This window comes from Phaenicophaeus curvirostris, chromosome 5 (assembly GCF_032191515.1).
Source record: "Phaenicophaeus curvirostris isolate KB17595 chromosome 5, BPBGC_Pcur_1.0, whole genome shotgun sequence".
NCBI lineage: Eukaryota > Metazoa > Chordata > Aves > Cuculiformes > Cuculidae > Phaenicophaeus > Phaenicophaeus curvirostris.
Window position 1 is genome coordinate 63,417,943 of NC_091396.1, and position 16,340 is coordinate 63,434,282.

Consider the following 16,340-nt stretch of genomic DNA (forward strand, 5'->3'; position numbering starts at 1 on the left):
TTGTGTGGATTAATGAAAGACTTTTTATTGCAGGAACTAAATGTTCTGACATGCCAGAAATGTCCAAGTGCTATTATGCTCCACTCAAAGGACCTCTCTTTAGGTACAAAAATGATAATTCTATGCCCCTGCAGTGGAACCACAAGTACCATTTCAAGCTTTGTCCATAATTAGCTGCTCTTTCATGTTTCTCTGGCAGAAATGGATTTATTTTATCTAGTGAAGTGGATTCTGGTTGTCCTGAATGACTGGCTTAGACATACGGTATCAATCAGTACACTTGGCTTGACATCTCAACGACTGTGCTGGGAAGAGGGAAAGAAAGAAATTCAGATGAAATCTCTAAACCCACACTTTCCTTGGATTCCAGTTTAAGGGTCTGTATAACCAATACATTGACAAAGGGCTCATTGCCCCAGCTGAGCTCCAAAAGCCAAGGGGAATGATTTCCACGGTAAAAAAAGACTGAGTGCCCTTAAACTTCCTGTGCTGAAAACCTGTTTAGGGATGAATTCCAGATAACACTGTGCTCTCTGAAAGGGCCAGTCCATGATGTCTCTAGAGCTTGGTTGACCACTTAAAGGTCACCGCCACAGAGTTTGGCATTTCTCTTCTCCTCTCTGCCTCTCTATTCATGCAGTTTTCTCTGCAGTGAATGTGGCCACAGCTGTAGTAGCACAATTTGAAATTTCCTGAAAACCTAATCCTTTCTAGCTGTTCTCTCGAAAAATAGGCAGCTGGCCTTCAGTTTGCCCCATGCACTGCCAGAAGATGAGATACTCAGCCCTGTTGGGGTAGGAAATTGTGCCTCTTGGATCTTTGTACCTGTGGGTTTATGATGACGCACAGGAATTCGCATTCGGCAGCTCAGGCATATAGATGAAAGCAATGTTATACTGCAAGCACAGTTGTCTCCACACTTTATTAGCAGTTTTCAGATATCCCTTGATTCCATCTCTTCAACAGCAAATAACACAGATGAAAGTGGGGGGGATGAAGATGTGGAGGGAAACATGAATCAAGCACAGTCCCATTATGTTTCTTCTTAAATATGATTTCATCAACCAGGCAGAAATAACTTGACGACTACACAGCAGCACTTAACATTTGCATAACATCACGTTCTCTCTAGGCAACCTGGCCTGCCTTGTATTTTTGTCTTTGCAGCCTGCTGTTCATACAGAAAGGCATTTTTATCGTCAAGCAAGTCATTTTGTGTGCTGTCCAAGTGGTGATTTTTCTCTCTTTGATGTTACTTCTGCAAAAGGTATGGCAGCAGGTCTCCATCACTCATGTGCACATGTGAACTTCTGTATTCAGGGGCATGAGTCCCTTAAAAACTTAGGAAAATATGAAAGCAGGTGAATCTGAGCGCTTGAAAAGTAGATTGAGAGGAAGTAGCTCTAAATTTTGTGGTTTTGTCTGAGGTCTTGTTTGAGACACATGCTACCCTCAACACTTCTGGAGGGAATTGCATCAGAAGTCCTATGACCCATCATCTGTGCTCTAAACAATAAGATTCCTGTGTTGAAAAGAAGTGTTACTTGAAATGCGACAGAAGATAAACGTTTGAGGGGGAGGGTGACTCAGACAGCTAGTGACAGGCCTTAATTCACCTTCTGGCTATTAACTGAAAATCTTTCCCTAGTACAGTGTATGCTCATGTTTAAATACAAATCATTGATCACTATAGCAACCCCTTTATCACACAAAGCACATTCTAGCTCCAAGATAAAAAATCACTTTTGAACTGAAACCCACACACCCACTCATCAAAAAGTAAGGTGAGCATCTATATATTTTATACTATTTTTTTGGTTTAAAAGTAGGTAAAAGATTGTGTGTGAATAGGTCTGCAAATGTTTTGATTGTCTATTTTGAATTTTTATTCTGAGTATGTTGGTATCCAAACTGAACAGAAGGAACAGATGCTTCTCTTGTGAGATTTAAAAAGGGAATTAAGAATCAATATGTATTTAATTGGACTGTTTTTCTCAATTATCATTGCTTTAGCTGTAGGAAAAGTATTAAATTATAGGGTAGCATCTAGGAATGAAGTTTCCATTCTGCAAGAAATTCTGACATGGTGATTTCTTCACCTATCAAGTTGAACATAGTGCTTAATTTTTTTTAACTTCCAACAGAGCAAAAGTTTGATTGAATTGTTTGATTTAGGTAACGTAAAAAAAAATCCATTTTGGAAACATTCCCTTGTATGTTCAAAGTAACAGGTTGAGTAGATTGTTTTAATCACAGTCGACCAAGAAGTTTTATTAATGCCTCAAAACTGACGTGAGTGAAATTTTAAAAATATATTTGTTTAATTTTTCCCTATGTAAATTATTTTTTTTTGCAAGTTAACAATCTCCTCCAAAACTCTTAAAAGTTGTTGGAACTTTTTGTTGGCAATATTTCAACAAGTGTTGCTTACTAGGTAATGTGGTGAATATTACACAAAATCGGGCAACTAGCTAGCACTGGCTTTTCAAGAAGCAGTGGGACTCTTACTTTTCAGAGCCTACGCTTTGCCTACACTTTCAAGCACAAGTGAGGAGAGTATTTTTTTATAAATAGAGTTGAGATCACAGGGGCAGTTGAACTCCAATGGAGGTTTTACTTCTTCCTTCTCTTTGCAGGAACATGAAATGAACAGTGTACCAGCTTATCGTTGTGCTCATGAGCCCATCTGTAAATGCGGTGATCTAGATGTCATCTTCAACTATAAAGCCTCAAGTAAAAAGCTAGTAGTTACTATCTTGGAAGCCAGGGATATCCCAGACAAAGACCGCAGTGGTGTGAACAACTGGCAAGTGCACACAGTCCTGATGCCTAGCAAGAAACAGAGGGGTAAGACAAGTGTTCAGAGAGGACCTATTCCAATTTTCAAGGATAAAATTACCTTCAGTAAGCTGGAACCAGAAGAGTTAAGCAGCCACGCCATTCGTTTCCGCCTCTATGCGGTACACAAGATGGTTGGAGAGAAGATGATGGGAGAGCAATTGTTCTACCTGAGCAACATCAGCCAGGAGGGGGAAGCAAAGGTGACATTGATCTTGGAGCCAAGAAGTAATTTGAGCGTAAGTTTGATGAAAGAAATATGGAGTCCATAAAATTGTTTTCCTGGTGAATGGGGACCAGCTGTGCCTGCTATCTTTCATTCAGGGCTGTTAGGATGCAACTTGTGGAACTGTCCTACTGTTAATTAAGAGGAAGCACAGGACATATCTGTACAAGGCTGTGCCTTATTAACAATGGCTCAGCTAGCAAGGTTACGCAAAATCATGTCAATGTACTATATTGACACAGGTCATAAAATGCTTTGCCATGCAGAAATAGTAGGTTAGCCCAGGAACCAGCAAATTTAATTACATCTTAATTTCAACAAGGACAGTAGTTCTTGTGCACCATTATGTTGGTAGACCTGTACTACTGCCAGTGGAAGAGCTATCTCATATAGCACTAGCTACTAGGTTGTGGATCTCTGCACTGTGCAGTTTCTGTGTTACCAGAAATGGTTGGTAATGTTCCTTTTCACGACAGATGGAAGTGGAGAGGTGGGTCGTACGAGGAGGAACTGGCTGTGTTGCTTCATAGTCTTCCAGGCACATCACAGTTTTATCCAGCTCTGGCGATGCCAATCAATTCGTGCAGATGAGCTCTGTCATGATTCATTGTTTACAAAAAGCTCAGCGAGAAGTTGTACGCATGAAATGAATAAAACATCATACCCTGGGTGAAGATGGGGTAGAGAGAGCATCATAGTAGCAAGGAAAGAAAGTAAGAAAATACACAGTGCATGACCAAAAAAACCCCCCAAAAACTGCAAAATGCATTCCATCCAAAAATCATTGTCAAGATTTGCTGTGCATTTGATGTAGTACGATGTATGCTTATTTCAGATTTCAGAGGCTTTGATTTACACTGGGGATAACACATTCCACAGAGTTCCTTATCTTTAAAGAGAAAGTTCAGAGATGCGTTTTTGTAAAAGCGATGCTCCGATTCTTCTGGTGCCCCATCATAATTCATTTTTAGTCACTGTCATTTCTTAAGAGAACTCTTTACTAAACAAGGCTATGAGATATCAATTAAAGGAGGGTGGTGGTGAATGTTCTGATGAGACTTTCAGTGCTCTTTCCCTGCAGAGTGCAGACTCTCAGCTTAGTCTGTCAGCAATCTCTCACAGTGATAGCACTTCTTCAACACAGTCCCTGTCGCATGGAGGGGTGCCAGAGCTGCTTGTAGGATTGTCGTACAATGCCACTACGGGGCGGCTGTCAGTGGAGATGATCAAAGGCAGTCATTTCCGAAACCTCGCAATTAATAGGCCACCTGGTAAGTACTTTCAGTGCTATTAAATAACACCATTGAGTCAAAATTTGATTTTTTATTTTCTTCCCCAAGATATTCAATTATATCATCTCTGGGCTGGGTCTCCTTGCAGAGTATCTGATTGAAAATTAAAAACATTATTTCAGATAGGTGTGCTGGTAAGTTTTACAGTGTAATTGGAGGCAATCATATGAAGACACAGCTGACAGGACAGTAATACCTAAATGTCTCTTTTATTGCATATACCTTTACAACATCTGATTATGGCAAAAGTGCTATTATACCCAAAGTGCAGAGTAATTCTCAACAGATCCATAAACAGAAAGAAGCACCTTTCAAGTAATTATATGTTACCATGTGATGCACAGAGGCCCTGCCCAGAGCCATTAAATGTTTCCCAGGGCTATACTGTGTTTAGTCCCCTTGCTGTGCTGCTGAATATCAGGTGCACTGGTGCTTTGGACCTTTTGGGGATCTTACTGCTGTGAGTTCTCTGCTGCCACACAAAAAAGAAAGAAAGAAGATGTGAAAGTTGTTCTTCTGGGTGGCAACAGTTGAGTTCCCTTCTTCCAATTCCTAGACAAAAAAAATGGAAATTGCCTTGCACTAGGTTTAGTTAGTCCCTGAGCTGTCGTTAGTCCTTGAGATGGATAGTAGATGGACAGTGTTAATTCCCACAATATAGATGGGGTCATGCAGCCGTTGGCCATGGTGTCACCTGTTTTGCTGCTGGGATGCCTCATTCAGGGGTTGAATGACAGTGCTATATTCATCTCATATTGTCCTTTTGCCTCCTGTCTGAAGCCAGCAGATAATGGCAATTTGAAATAACATTTTTTTTACTTTGTTTGTGTGTGTTTGCTTTTTGTGATGTGGTTGCCTGCCTATCAAAGGTAATAATAACCTTTGATAGTTCCTGGCATTCACTGGATTTGACATAGTATCTCCAGCTTGTAAAATGCTGAGCGCTTTTGCAAGATGCTGTGCTAGTAAAATATTTATGGAATATTTCTGTGTACGGACATGAAAACCTGTTTCCACTAAACTGTCCTTCAGTATATTACAGAAATAATCTGTGTCAGCAGTCAATCCCTTGAGAATTAAGGGCAAGTCTATGCAACAGTAAGATATATGACCTCAGTCTGTGAAGCCCTACTTAGTCTTATATTGCCTGTGGTGAGATAGTCTTCAAGTGAGTTACTTAAAGACATGTTCTTGTTTGCATGTATGTGTTTTATAGAAGGTTGCAAACTGGGCCCTTTTTAGTAATTTAAAGCAAAGATAGACTAAGACAAGAGTCTTAACACACGCTTTAGCACGCAAGCTTGCCTGTGTTTATATATGCTGCAGCGTAGATACGTCTAAAGTGTTATTCTTAGAAATGAAATTAAAGTAGTCCTGATATAGGTTCAAGTTAGTTTGCTACAGGTTTTTTTTTTCTGGCATGTTTTCATGTATCTGCCTGTGGTATTGGAGTTTTTTTCTTTTAGCTGCCTGAAGATGAGGATTATGTAGTGCTTCTTGTCTGTAACACCCCACTCTTTTCTGATAAGTTAAATGTCTTCACTGCAGAGAACTCAAATAATTGCCCTCCAGCTTACTACCTGCAATATCATCAACAAATTCCTGAGAGTTTGGAGTATTCTTCTAATGAATGTCTTTCTGGGTGTGTGTTATATAGCACCGTGTGTTACAGTAATGCATCGTCTATGAATACTGGGGAGTTGTGTCTGTCCTGTGCCTTTTTTGGGATGTGGTTTGGCATTTGTGTGTACACAGGTTAGCTTTCAGCATGGGAAAGTTTAGCTACCTTGTTTAGATGCCCCATTCTTCTTTTTAGCTGGTGGGTGCACAGAAGTGCAGTAGCTTGGCTGGTAGCATCTTTAAACCTGGTAAGCATTTTGTGTTTGTTGATGAGAAGAATACAGGAGGAGGCTATGAAAAAAGGAGGCATTCCTTGAGGAACCTTTCATTTTAAATTCTGCCTGAATTTTCCATTTCTGTGTTTGTAGGACTTCAGTTAAACCTCATTAAATTGAGTTGATAAGTGAGGCAAAGTCTGTCAGCCATGTAAACTAATAATCCTGACAGTGTTTCTTCCCTCTTTGTTGTTAAGGCTGTCTTGAGTTGTTTCTTTGCATCTTTTCTGTATCCGGATCAACTTTAGCATTGTCAGACTAGTATCTCTCAGTGTTACATCAGTTATTGGGTGAAACATGGGAATTCATAAATGATTACAGGCAAATTCCAAACCGATCATAATCTGCTTCTTTTATTCTAAGTCACATTGTGTATTCTATATTCTGTGTTATTCTTTTTCACGTATAAAGTTCCCAGTAGTGTGGTAAGAAAAGGAAAACCCAGTGAAGCAGAAATCAAAAGAAGTTAAAAAGAAGGAAGAAAACCAGCACTTGTCTCAGATGCCGGAGTAGCATTCCACTGATAGCTCCTGCAGGCAGTGCAGAGGAGTGCTGTGAGGTCCGATCGTTACTGTCTGAAACATGCTGGTGGCTGAATGAGACGCTCGATAAGTCCTTCAGTAGGTGAAAACTAAAACTGCTGTCTCCCTCTCTGGAGAAGGAGCAAATAGCCCTTGTGTTTTCTCAAATGTATCCTATTGGCAGTTATGTTGTTTGAGGCTCAGAGGGAGTGATTTATTTCTTGAAAGTATCATGGGGATTTTAGACATAACAGCACTTTGGGACACTTAAATACAAAGCCCAAACTGCTATTCGGGGCAGCCATTTACAGTCAGACTGAGAGAAGTCAATGGGAAGAATCCATCTCCATTCCCAGCCCTGCATGCACAGAGCTGATACAGAACCCATGGGCCTGGAAGAGCCCAGTGGCTTTAGTATTGGCTGCTGCTATGGGGAATGACAGGAGAGTCTTGCATGACAGCAAATTCTCCAGCTGTGCTTTTCACCCACCTTGATCCTCTTCTTTGCCAGCTGGGGTCCCGCACAGGTGAAATCAGCATCTCCTGCATCTCCTTAGTGTCCTTTTCCAGGGATTTTACTTTGTACAGAAGAAGGAGCTGTGCTGGAGTATTGGTGAGAGGCTAAACCAGATGGCTTTCTGGAGAAGAAAAGGAAGGTTGTGCATGTCTCAGTTTTTCCTGGGTACATCTTCTCCTTCACTTAAAACTTTAAATGGGATGCAGAGAGTTAAACTGAGTCCAGTAAATATCAAAGTGAGAAGTGCTTACATGGATAATAACTGGGTTAGGAAACAGCTGGACAGCTTACAGAGATTTCAATCTTACAGGCAGTGTCTTCTCCTCAGGTAACATATGTGGGATTTAAGGGTAGTTTGGTCAAGGATAAGTGTCCAAGTATTGTTCTGGGGAACATGCTGAGTTGTAGGCCTGAGTCTACAGTCCTCGATCACACAAATAGATCCATTATCACTCAGAGCACTTAAGAGCACTCAAGGGTATGGCTGCAGCACTGAACTGTAAATTATCAATGTGTGCCAAAAAGCCTCACGCAGAAAAACATCTACAGTTTTGTCAGATGTGGACATGCTAAGTATTTTAGTGCTAATGGTTTGTGTGCTGTGCATCCCATTCTCTTTCGTTCTTGTAAAAATCTTTAATCTGTGCTAACATTTTGTGGGGGTTCATATTCTGGTCTGTGGTATTGTATCTTCTTAGAACAAAACCCAATGCGTTCGTTTAAAGGATGTTTACTATAAAAAATAACAAGAGAAGCCTGCACTACTGACAGAAACATCTTTAAAAATTTATAACCAGTTGCATTCTATGTGTATAGTAGTAGTACCTTGGGATTGCACTGATGGAGCAGGGATCATTTGCGCTAGTCAGTGTATAAACACGCAACAGAGAGATGGTCTCTGCCCGCATGATGTTTAACCTTCATCAGCTGCTCTGCTGGATGCAGCTCGCTCTCTCCTCTAATCCAGCCTTCGTTCTTTCTCCTTCTGCATTTCTTTTGGGGTTTACGGCTGTGTGTAATGCAATTTGAGAAGGACTATTGTAAAGATACTCTCTCGCCTAAGAAAAGTCCTCCAAGCTTTTCAGCAGCTGCAGAATTAATCACACGTAATAATTACATCCGTACATGATCATTATTATACCAGCAGCATATTAACCCCATTAAACAAATACAATAGCATTAGCGCTGAAAAAGACAGGAGGGAGAGAACAAGCTATCCAGATTTCTGCTGGGAACAGGAGAAATTCTTGAAGCAGAGACTTGTCTGAAAACAAACATCCATCTGAGCCACAGATAACAATGCCAAGAAGTGTGGGAGATGCTCTTATAGAAAAATTAGGATCCTTACATGGCATTTGTTGCTTGAATGCCATTAGTGGATTTTATTTTATCAACTTGTTTGTGAGGCAAGGAAAGTCATTATCCCTGTCTCACTCCTGGAAAACTAAAGCATAGGTTAATTTATTTGATTGCTCCCACTCCGACCAGGAAGCTGAATAAAAAACCTAACTTTTAACCTGCATATTTGGCACTGAACAGAGAGATTGCTTGAGCTCTTAAAGCTTTGTAATTCATGCTCTCACCTCATCAGTAATAAAAAAGGATCTGTACCAGGGCAAGCTGGGGCAGATCCAGTCTGGAGAGCTTGATTAACAGAGCAGTATCGGTCCTGGGCAGTCACTCACTGCTGAGTGCTTGCCAGTTGGTCCCTTTAGCTTGTACAAGGCCACCTCTCCTTCTGCATCTTTTCATTGCCCATGCTTGAATATAGCTTGAATAAATTTACAGTAAGATCAGCTGAGAAAGTTTGGTTTAGGGTCATAAAGGTCAGCTGTGAGGAGCCCCAGAAGGATGTCTAGTAATGAGCTGCTGTGCAGTGAGGTGGAAGATGAAGCATGGATGAATGTAAAGTATTGCATGGGGGCAGAGGTTCAATTCAAACTGAATCTGGATGGACTCAGAACCACTTGTGAGTGAAGTATTAGGCTTATAGTAAACAGCTCCAGGAAAATGTCCACTCAAGCATCAGCAGCAGTAGTGAAAAAGCACAGCAAAGGTTAGGAATATACAGGGGATGAAATGAGAAGTTGGTATTTGACTGTAAATACATGGTCAGCAATCTAATAAATACCATGTACGCATCTTCTGGCTCCTTCTATTCAAACAGAATATCGGAAAACTGGAAAGAAGCAGAGGGGAGTGACAGAGATAATCAGGTGTATAGGAACAGCTTCCAGCAAGCTGCAGATGAATAGACTGCTCCTCCTACAATGCTACAGCAAAGGGAGGCAGGGGAAGATTTCACAGAGGTCTATGGAATTATAAGTGCCTTTGAGAAAGGGAACGAGCAATGGTTATTCACTGTCTCTCCTGTTACAAAACCAAAGAATCATAAAATGCAGTGAGGCAGTGAGTCCTGAAGAAGAAGCAGGTTTTCAGTCACACTATTGGGTTCCTCACTGCAGGACATTGTGGAAGCTAGAATTCTGCTTGGGTTTGGTACAGTACAGCACAGGCAAGTTCACAAAGAAAGATAAGTGATGGCCATTAAATACAAAGACACTGCCTCTGACTGAGGAAGCTCTTGAGTCACAAATCACTGGAGAATGGGCGAGTATTTGGGAGACAATCAGCATATGTCATATTTGGCATATTTTTGTAGACTTACTAAGTATTGGGTGCTGTTGGGTAGATGGACTGGCTTGGTACAGCTCTTCTTGTCACATGTGAGACCTGGAACTTAATAGGGTCAGAAAAGCAAGTCACAAAATAATGGACTTCCAAGGAGCAATTGTGTGATTTTTGTAGGGAATGTTCTGTGATAACTAGACATCCTTTGCCCTGCGCTTTTCCCAATCCAGCTGCATTGTGCCAGGTTTGGAACATTCCTGCCCCACTTCCAGTTTAATGGGGGGGCAAAGCCAAGTGGAGCAGTGGTCTTCTGGGTCTCAGAGACCTTGTGTTGAGTTGCACTGTGCAGAGTAGCACAGAGTTGAGCTTGGGGGCTCCTTTGCTACGCAATACTGCCGTTTATTATGTAGGCTAGGAATATAGGCATGCCAGCTGGGTGAAATGAAGCTCTAGGCCCAAGGCTTTATTTTATTGTGGGTGTTATTAGTCTGTATTACAGCACGCTAACACGGTTGTACTGCTTTTGGAAATGATCTAGCTTGCTTGGAGTGCAGCAGCGGAGGAAATCTATGCAGCACTGTATTGTACCCTACAGTCCACACCTGAGGAGTCAGAAGTCTTTGGTTTATTTCCTTTCTAAATATAAATTCAAGCAAGGGGTTGGACGCTTTTGTGTTGCAGTGTATTTGTTCACAGGTCAGCTTTATTAATAATGTTGGATCTTGAGGTAAATGAAAGCAGAGTGTACTCTGTGGTCCCTGTTCCAAAACCAGGAACATATAAGTTATGGTTGATTATTCCCCTGAGCTGTCATTATCAATTTGTTCCCTTGGAAGGATGATGACAGAAATGGGTCATTAGAAGAATCACGGAGAAACAGATTGCCTTTGCAGATGAGCTCTCAAGAAGTGTTTTACGATCGGGGCAGTGTTGGTGGAGACAGAGCAGTCTGCACGAGTAGGAGTTTGACCAATCCTCTGGAGTAAGATTATGCAGCATCAGCCCAAAATGTGTCAGGCTTCTTGCAGCATTCCTTGATCTAGTGCTTTTCACTCTGGTATTAAATACAAAGGTGAATATTGTTCAATCCACTTGTACCAGACATGAAAGATGAGTAAAAATTATGTGTAGCAAGTATTTCTGTTCCAAAATCTGTATGGAAAGGAGAGCCTGGTGGATGCAATGCTAAAATTGGTCTCAGCCAAACCAGGCTTTATTCTTGCTTCTTCACAGACTTCTGTGTAACCACAGGCAAGCTGCAGTCTCAGATACTCCGAGGTATTAAGAGATCTCATTCTTCTTCATGTCAGTGAGCTAGGTGCCTAAATAGAAGGTGAGGACTCAGGCATTTTAAAGAATTAAGCCTTAATCTCTCTTCTCCTTTTGTGCTTGACAGAGGTAGCGTGAAAGTAAATACACTGAAGAGCATAAAGTGCTGAGATACCACGGTAATGAGGCCATTACTGAATCTGAGCATGTAATTAGATGGAAAATGTTTGCCTTCATAATGAATAGATGCTCTCACACATACATTCTTCAGTAAATTCTCAAGTTCATCCCTGCTATAGTTTCACTGATTTCACTGTGTATCTGGGGATGGATTCTCTTTCGACCAGCCTTCCATCTCAGAGAACCAGACTAGACTACAAGGAGAAGTAGGAAGTATTTCCTGATGGAACACCTAAAAAGATGTAAGGAGCACAAAGCAGTAAGGGCAAACCACAATCTTTAAATGTAGTTAGTGAAGCAGCATAACAGCTCAGCCTCATATGTACCCGCTCTGCAAAGCAAATTTCAGGTGCTAAATATGTTATTTGCACCCACTCTTTTATTTCTGTTCAGGCAGGCTTATCTCTTTTGGCTGGTAAAATGCACCCAGTGGAATAAATTTGAGAAGAATGAGCAGCCAGATTTAGTGGTTACTTGCACTGACTTTGTGGCTATGTTTACATGGAGATGAATAGGGCTCCTGGTATTAACTGTGCCATGAGCATAGTCTCCTTCCAGCCTGCACATTCTTGCCTGATCCAAATGATATATGTAGAATGCCCACCAGCTTTGGTATTGTATCGACAGGGCCTCGGTTCAGAATTATGTAGTAGATCTTATGCATATTTAAGAAAAAGCCTAATTTTTCTGATTTTTGTCTCTGTTGGGTTTAAGTCAATGGTCATGTGATGCTTGGTTTTACTTACAGCCAACTGTTACAACCTCACTTGCAAAAGTTGAGACCTCAGTCAGGGATGTGACATCTGAGGGTTTATGACTGCAAGAAACTCATCCATTCACTGCCTGGAAAATTATCTGGAACATCCTGAAAGAGCAGCCTATGTGGTTTTTTCACTGTGGCACTTGCTTTAGTGTTCACACTAAATAAACTGTAATGGTAGCACTAGAGCTGGTAGAGCTAGAGCTTTGCTGAATTACATCATATGCTGCTTTGATGGTGTTGACCTGGTTGTCTCTGTAGGGGACTGCTTAAACTTATATACCTGTGGTTATGTGTGATGAATTTCACGTGAGCTGTCGATACTGGCAGTAGTCAGAAGCAAGGGACTGAGAGGGAAGTCTCTCCCTCAGTTCTCTCCCAGCCTTCTCAGAAAACGAGGTACAGGCATGTGTGGGTGACCTTTCCGTGAAGCAGCATGAGAAGATAAGCTAAAAAAGTACTTCATTTGCTGTTAGTTGTGTTGCACATTGCCATGCTCAGGATAGATAACAGAGAGGGTGTTTGTAGCAGTTCTGGGCTGCATGCTGCTTCTCTGCTCAGCCCGTCCCCTGCCCCTGTACAGGTGAAGAAACCCTCCCAGGAACTGCGAATAGGTTCAGGGCATAGAATCATAGAATCACCAGGTTGGAAAAGACCCATCGGATCATCGAGTCTGACCATTCCCATCAAATACTGAACCATGCCCCTCAGCGCCTCATCCACCCGTGCCTTAAACCCCTCCAGGGAAGGGGACTCAACCGCCTCCCTGGGCAGCCTGTTCCAGTGCCCAACGGTAGGACCTTAGCAGTGCACAGATCTGCTTTGCTGGCTGTTCCCAGCCTCTACTGGGATCCCAAGCAATGCCCATCCCCTCAGCAAAGCAAGTTCTCAGAGGACACTGGGGAAAGCAGTGTGACAACCAGGAACGTATCTAGAGAAAATCGAGGTATTGGCCCTGGAGCAAATAGAGAAGACCTCATCCCTGTGAATTCTTGTGTCTCAGCACTCGGCTCTCTTGTGTGTCAGCATAAATGAGCCCCTTCAGCTTTCTGCCTGTAAATGGGAACGGTTTGGAAAATGCACTGAAGTTGTGTAGAAAATACAAGCTTTCAATTGGAAAGCAAGAAAAACTAAAATTTCAACAGGGAATTGTACAAATTAGCTTCTTGACTGCATTTAATAATCAGCCTGGTGGAGATTTTTCAATATTTTGAAATCGTTTCCCGAGGGAAAAGAAAGGGTGGATACATGTTAAAAAGTCCATAAATTCCATAGAAGTCCATAAAACCCCTACTCCCCACTTATATTTATTTCCAGAGTGTTCCCTGCAGCCTCAGAGCTGCAACCAGGACTTCCACATGAGGAATGCTTCAGTGCAGAGCAAAGTGACATCTCTACAAGTACTGCAAGAGATTGTGTCTGGTAGTTATCTTGTGTGGTTTCACACTGAGTTGAGCTAGAAGAGAGAGTCCTCTCCTGGGCTTTGTGTTTCTGATGGGTGTGAAGTTGCTGCAGAATTCAGTTCCCTAGTACCACCAACATCGGTCATTACTATGGGAATTAGTGCACCTTGTGATAAAGCAGTTCTTTCTTTCCCAGATAGAGTCAGGAAAATTTTTCATGTCTTAGCTCTGCTTTTCTGTCTAACAAGTAGGTTTTTGTTGACAGGGTCTACTCTATCTCCAGTGTTACACTGAGAGCCAAGTTGGCACCCCCAGCTAATGCCTGAAGTTTCTCTTCAGTAACTATATAGCTTGTTGTGGTTTAACCCCAGCCAGCAGCTAAGCACCACACAGCCACTTGCTCCCTTCTCTCTGGTGGGATGGGGAGAACATTGGAAGAGTAAAAGTGAGAAAACTCCTGGGCTGAGATGAAGACAGTTTCATAGGTAAAGCAAAACTTGCACACACAAGCAAAGTAAAACAAGGAATTCATTCACTCCTTCCCATCAGCAGGCAGGTGTTCAGTCATCTCCTGGGAAGCAGGGATCCATCATGTGTAGTGGCTGCTTGGAAGCATGACATCATATGGTGTGGAATATCCCTTTGGTCAGTTAAGCTCAGCTGTCCCAACCACGTCCCCTCACAACTTTTTGTGCCCTCCTGCCCCCCAGCCTACTCACTGTGGGCTAAGGAGCAGAAAGGCCTTGGCTCTGCGTGAGTGATGCTCAGCAGTTACAACAACATCCCTGTGTTATCGACACTGTTTCCAGCACAAATCCAAAACACAGCTCCGTACCAGCTACTACGATGGAAATGAACTCTACCCCAGCCAAAACCAGCACATAGCTGTACAGCTGTGTGGGCTCACAATTTGCTCCTCGATTGTCAGTCTCCTGACACCTTTTTCAGTGGAACAGTTTGAGAGGAGCAGAGAGCCTTCCTTCAGAAACACAGAAGTGTTTTCACACCTGAAGTGTAATTTCGCACCTTGTGTTGCTCAGTAGATAAGTGCGTAAAATAGCACATCAAATGGGAACAGAAGAGGATAGACATGCTGCAGACAAGAGACGGAGGCTTGTTATTTATTTCCTATCTATCTTCAGCACACTCTGAAATGATACTCGCAGAAACTCAGGCACAGATTTTGAAGGGGTTAGAGAGGGACTTTTCTAGCCAACTGATCTTGTTACCAGTGTTGCCATCACATGCAGAGCGAGGTGAAAACTTACACTGAGCTGGGTCTGTGGAGCATTGGGAGCATGGAGCTCTGCCTGAGACCACTGTATTAGCAACCACGTAACAGAGATTAATACAGGAGGCAGCAAGAGTTTTAACGGGTGGATTTACAGGAGCACCAACTTGAAATGTCCCTTCCCTGTATCTGCTAAGCATTTTTATTCCTCCTATTGACTCAAATAGTGAGTAAATTTGACCTTGTGTCTGCCAAAAAAGTAAGATGAGAATTTGGAAAAAGCCTCAAAACTATCATGTGAGATGAAATAAATTCACTGTGCAGGGCTTCTTTCCCTCTTTTTTTAAGGACTCTTTTTGTTTGCTACTTCAATTTGTAGAAGCATTTTTCCAAATGAAAGTGGTGGAAAGGCAAGTGCAGCCAAGGAATGCCCTGGTGAGACAGCTCCAATGAAGATTTGTGAGAGAGAGGAAAGGAAGATGCAGACACACACAATTTGATGGGGAGAACCCACAGAGATATTCATAGTTTCTGTTAGTCTTATCAGGCTTGCTAGGCTTGAGACCCAGGTTGCTCTTGCAGAACACCAGGGCTGAAACATGCATCATTTTCCTTTATTTCTTCTCTGTAGTTGAATATGAGGAAATTCATGAGGGGCTTTCACCTGCTGCTTCCCATGCCATGAATTTTACTAAGGAGAACATTCCAGCCCTCTTCTGTCATTCACTGCAGGCAAAGCTGCTCTGCTTGGGAGTTTTTGGGTGATTTTTGTTGCTTGGGGCTTTCATTTAATCTTTTACCTCTGCCAAAAGTTATTTCCTTTTCTTTATCCTAGACACCTATGGAAAGCTCTGCCTGCTTAACTCTGTGGGCCAGGAGATGTCTCGCTGTAAGACCTCCCTCCGCCGAGGACAGCCCAACCCTGTCTACAAGGAAACTTTCATCTTCCAGGTTGCCCTGTTCCAGCTCTCAGATGTCACACTAATGATCTCCATATACAACAGACGCAGCATGAAGCGCAAAGAGATGATTGGCTGGATTTCTATGGGTCAGAACAGCAGTGGAGAGGAAGAGCAAAGTCATTGGCAGGAAATGAAAGAATCAAAAGGGATGCAAGTCTGCAGGTGGCACACGCTACTGGAGTCCTAGTGATAACCACGGCAGCCTGTGAGTCTTGGGATCATGGACTTACTTCCCTTGTTCTCAGTCAGGTCAAAACAGCTATCCAATGGCAAGCACTGTGCTCTGACAGGTCGTGTATACTTTGAGTTTTCAGTGTCAGTTGTCAAAGGTATTAAAGGCGGCAAGGCCTGGAAAGCAAGTTTAGTTCTTGTCTTTCTAAGTTGTCTTGCATTTTCTACATCCAAATATTTAACTCTAGGGAAAAGCAATGAGAAACCTAGAAAATCCTGTCCTTGGTCATTGTCTTGCTCATTTTTGTCATAGGCTTGATCATCACAGACTGATTCTTGTGTTTTTTTCTTCCAGGGTAAACTCTCTCTTCCCTCCCTCCCCTTCTTTATACTAATGAAGTTTGCAAATACTCTTGACAAGCAGATAGCTCACAGACAGGCTAA

General features: G+C 42.2%; 1 protein-coding gene across 1 annotated transcript in view; it reads left to right on the top strand.

Moving 5' to 3' along the window:
- Positions 1–16,023, top strand: part of SYT16 (synaptotagmin 16) — a 39,197-nt gene extending 23,174 nt beyond the window's left edge. The window contains exons 4-6 of the mRNA XM_069856938.1: positions 2,637–3,077; positions 4,146–4,335; positions 15,599–16,023. Of these exons, the coding sequence (XP_069713039.1) occupies positions 2,637–3,077; positions 4,146–4,335; positions 15,599–15,912 (945 nt within the window). The 3' untranslated portion in view covers positions 15,913–16,023. The remainder of the gene's footprint in view (positions 1–2,636; positions 3,078–4,145; positions 4,336–15,598) is intronic.
- The last annotated feature ends 317 nt before the right edge of the window (positions 16,024–16,340 follow it).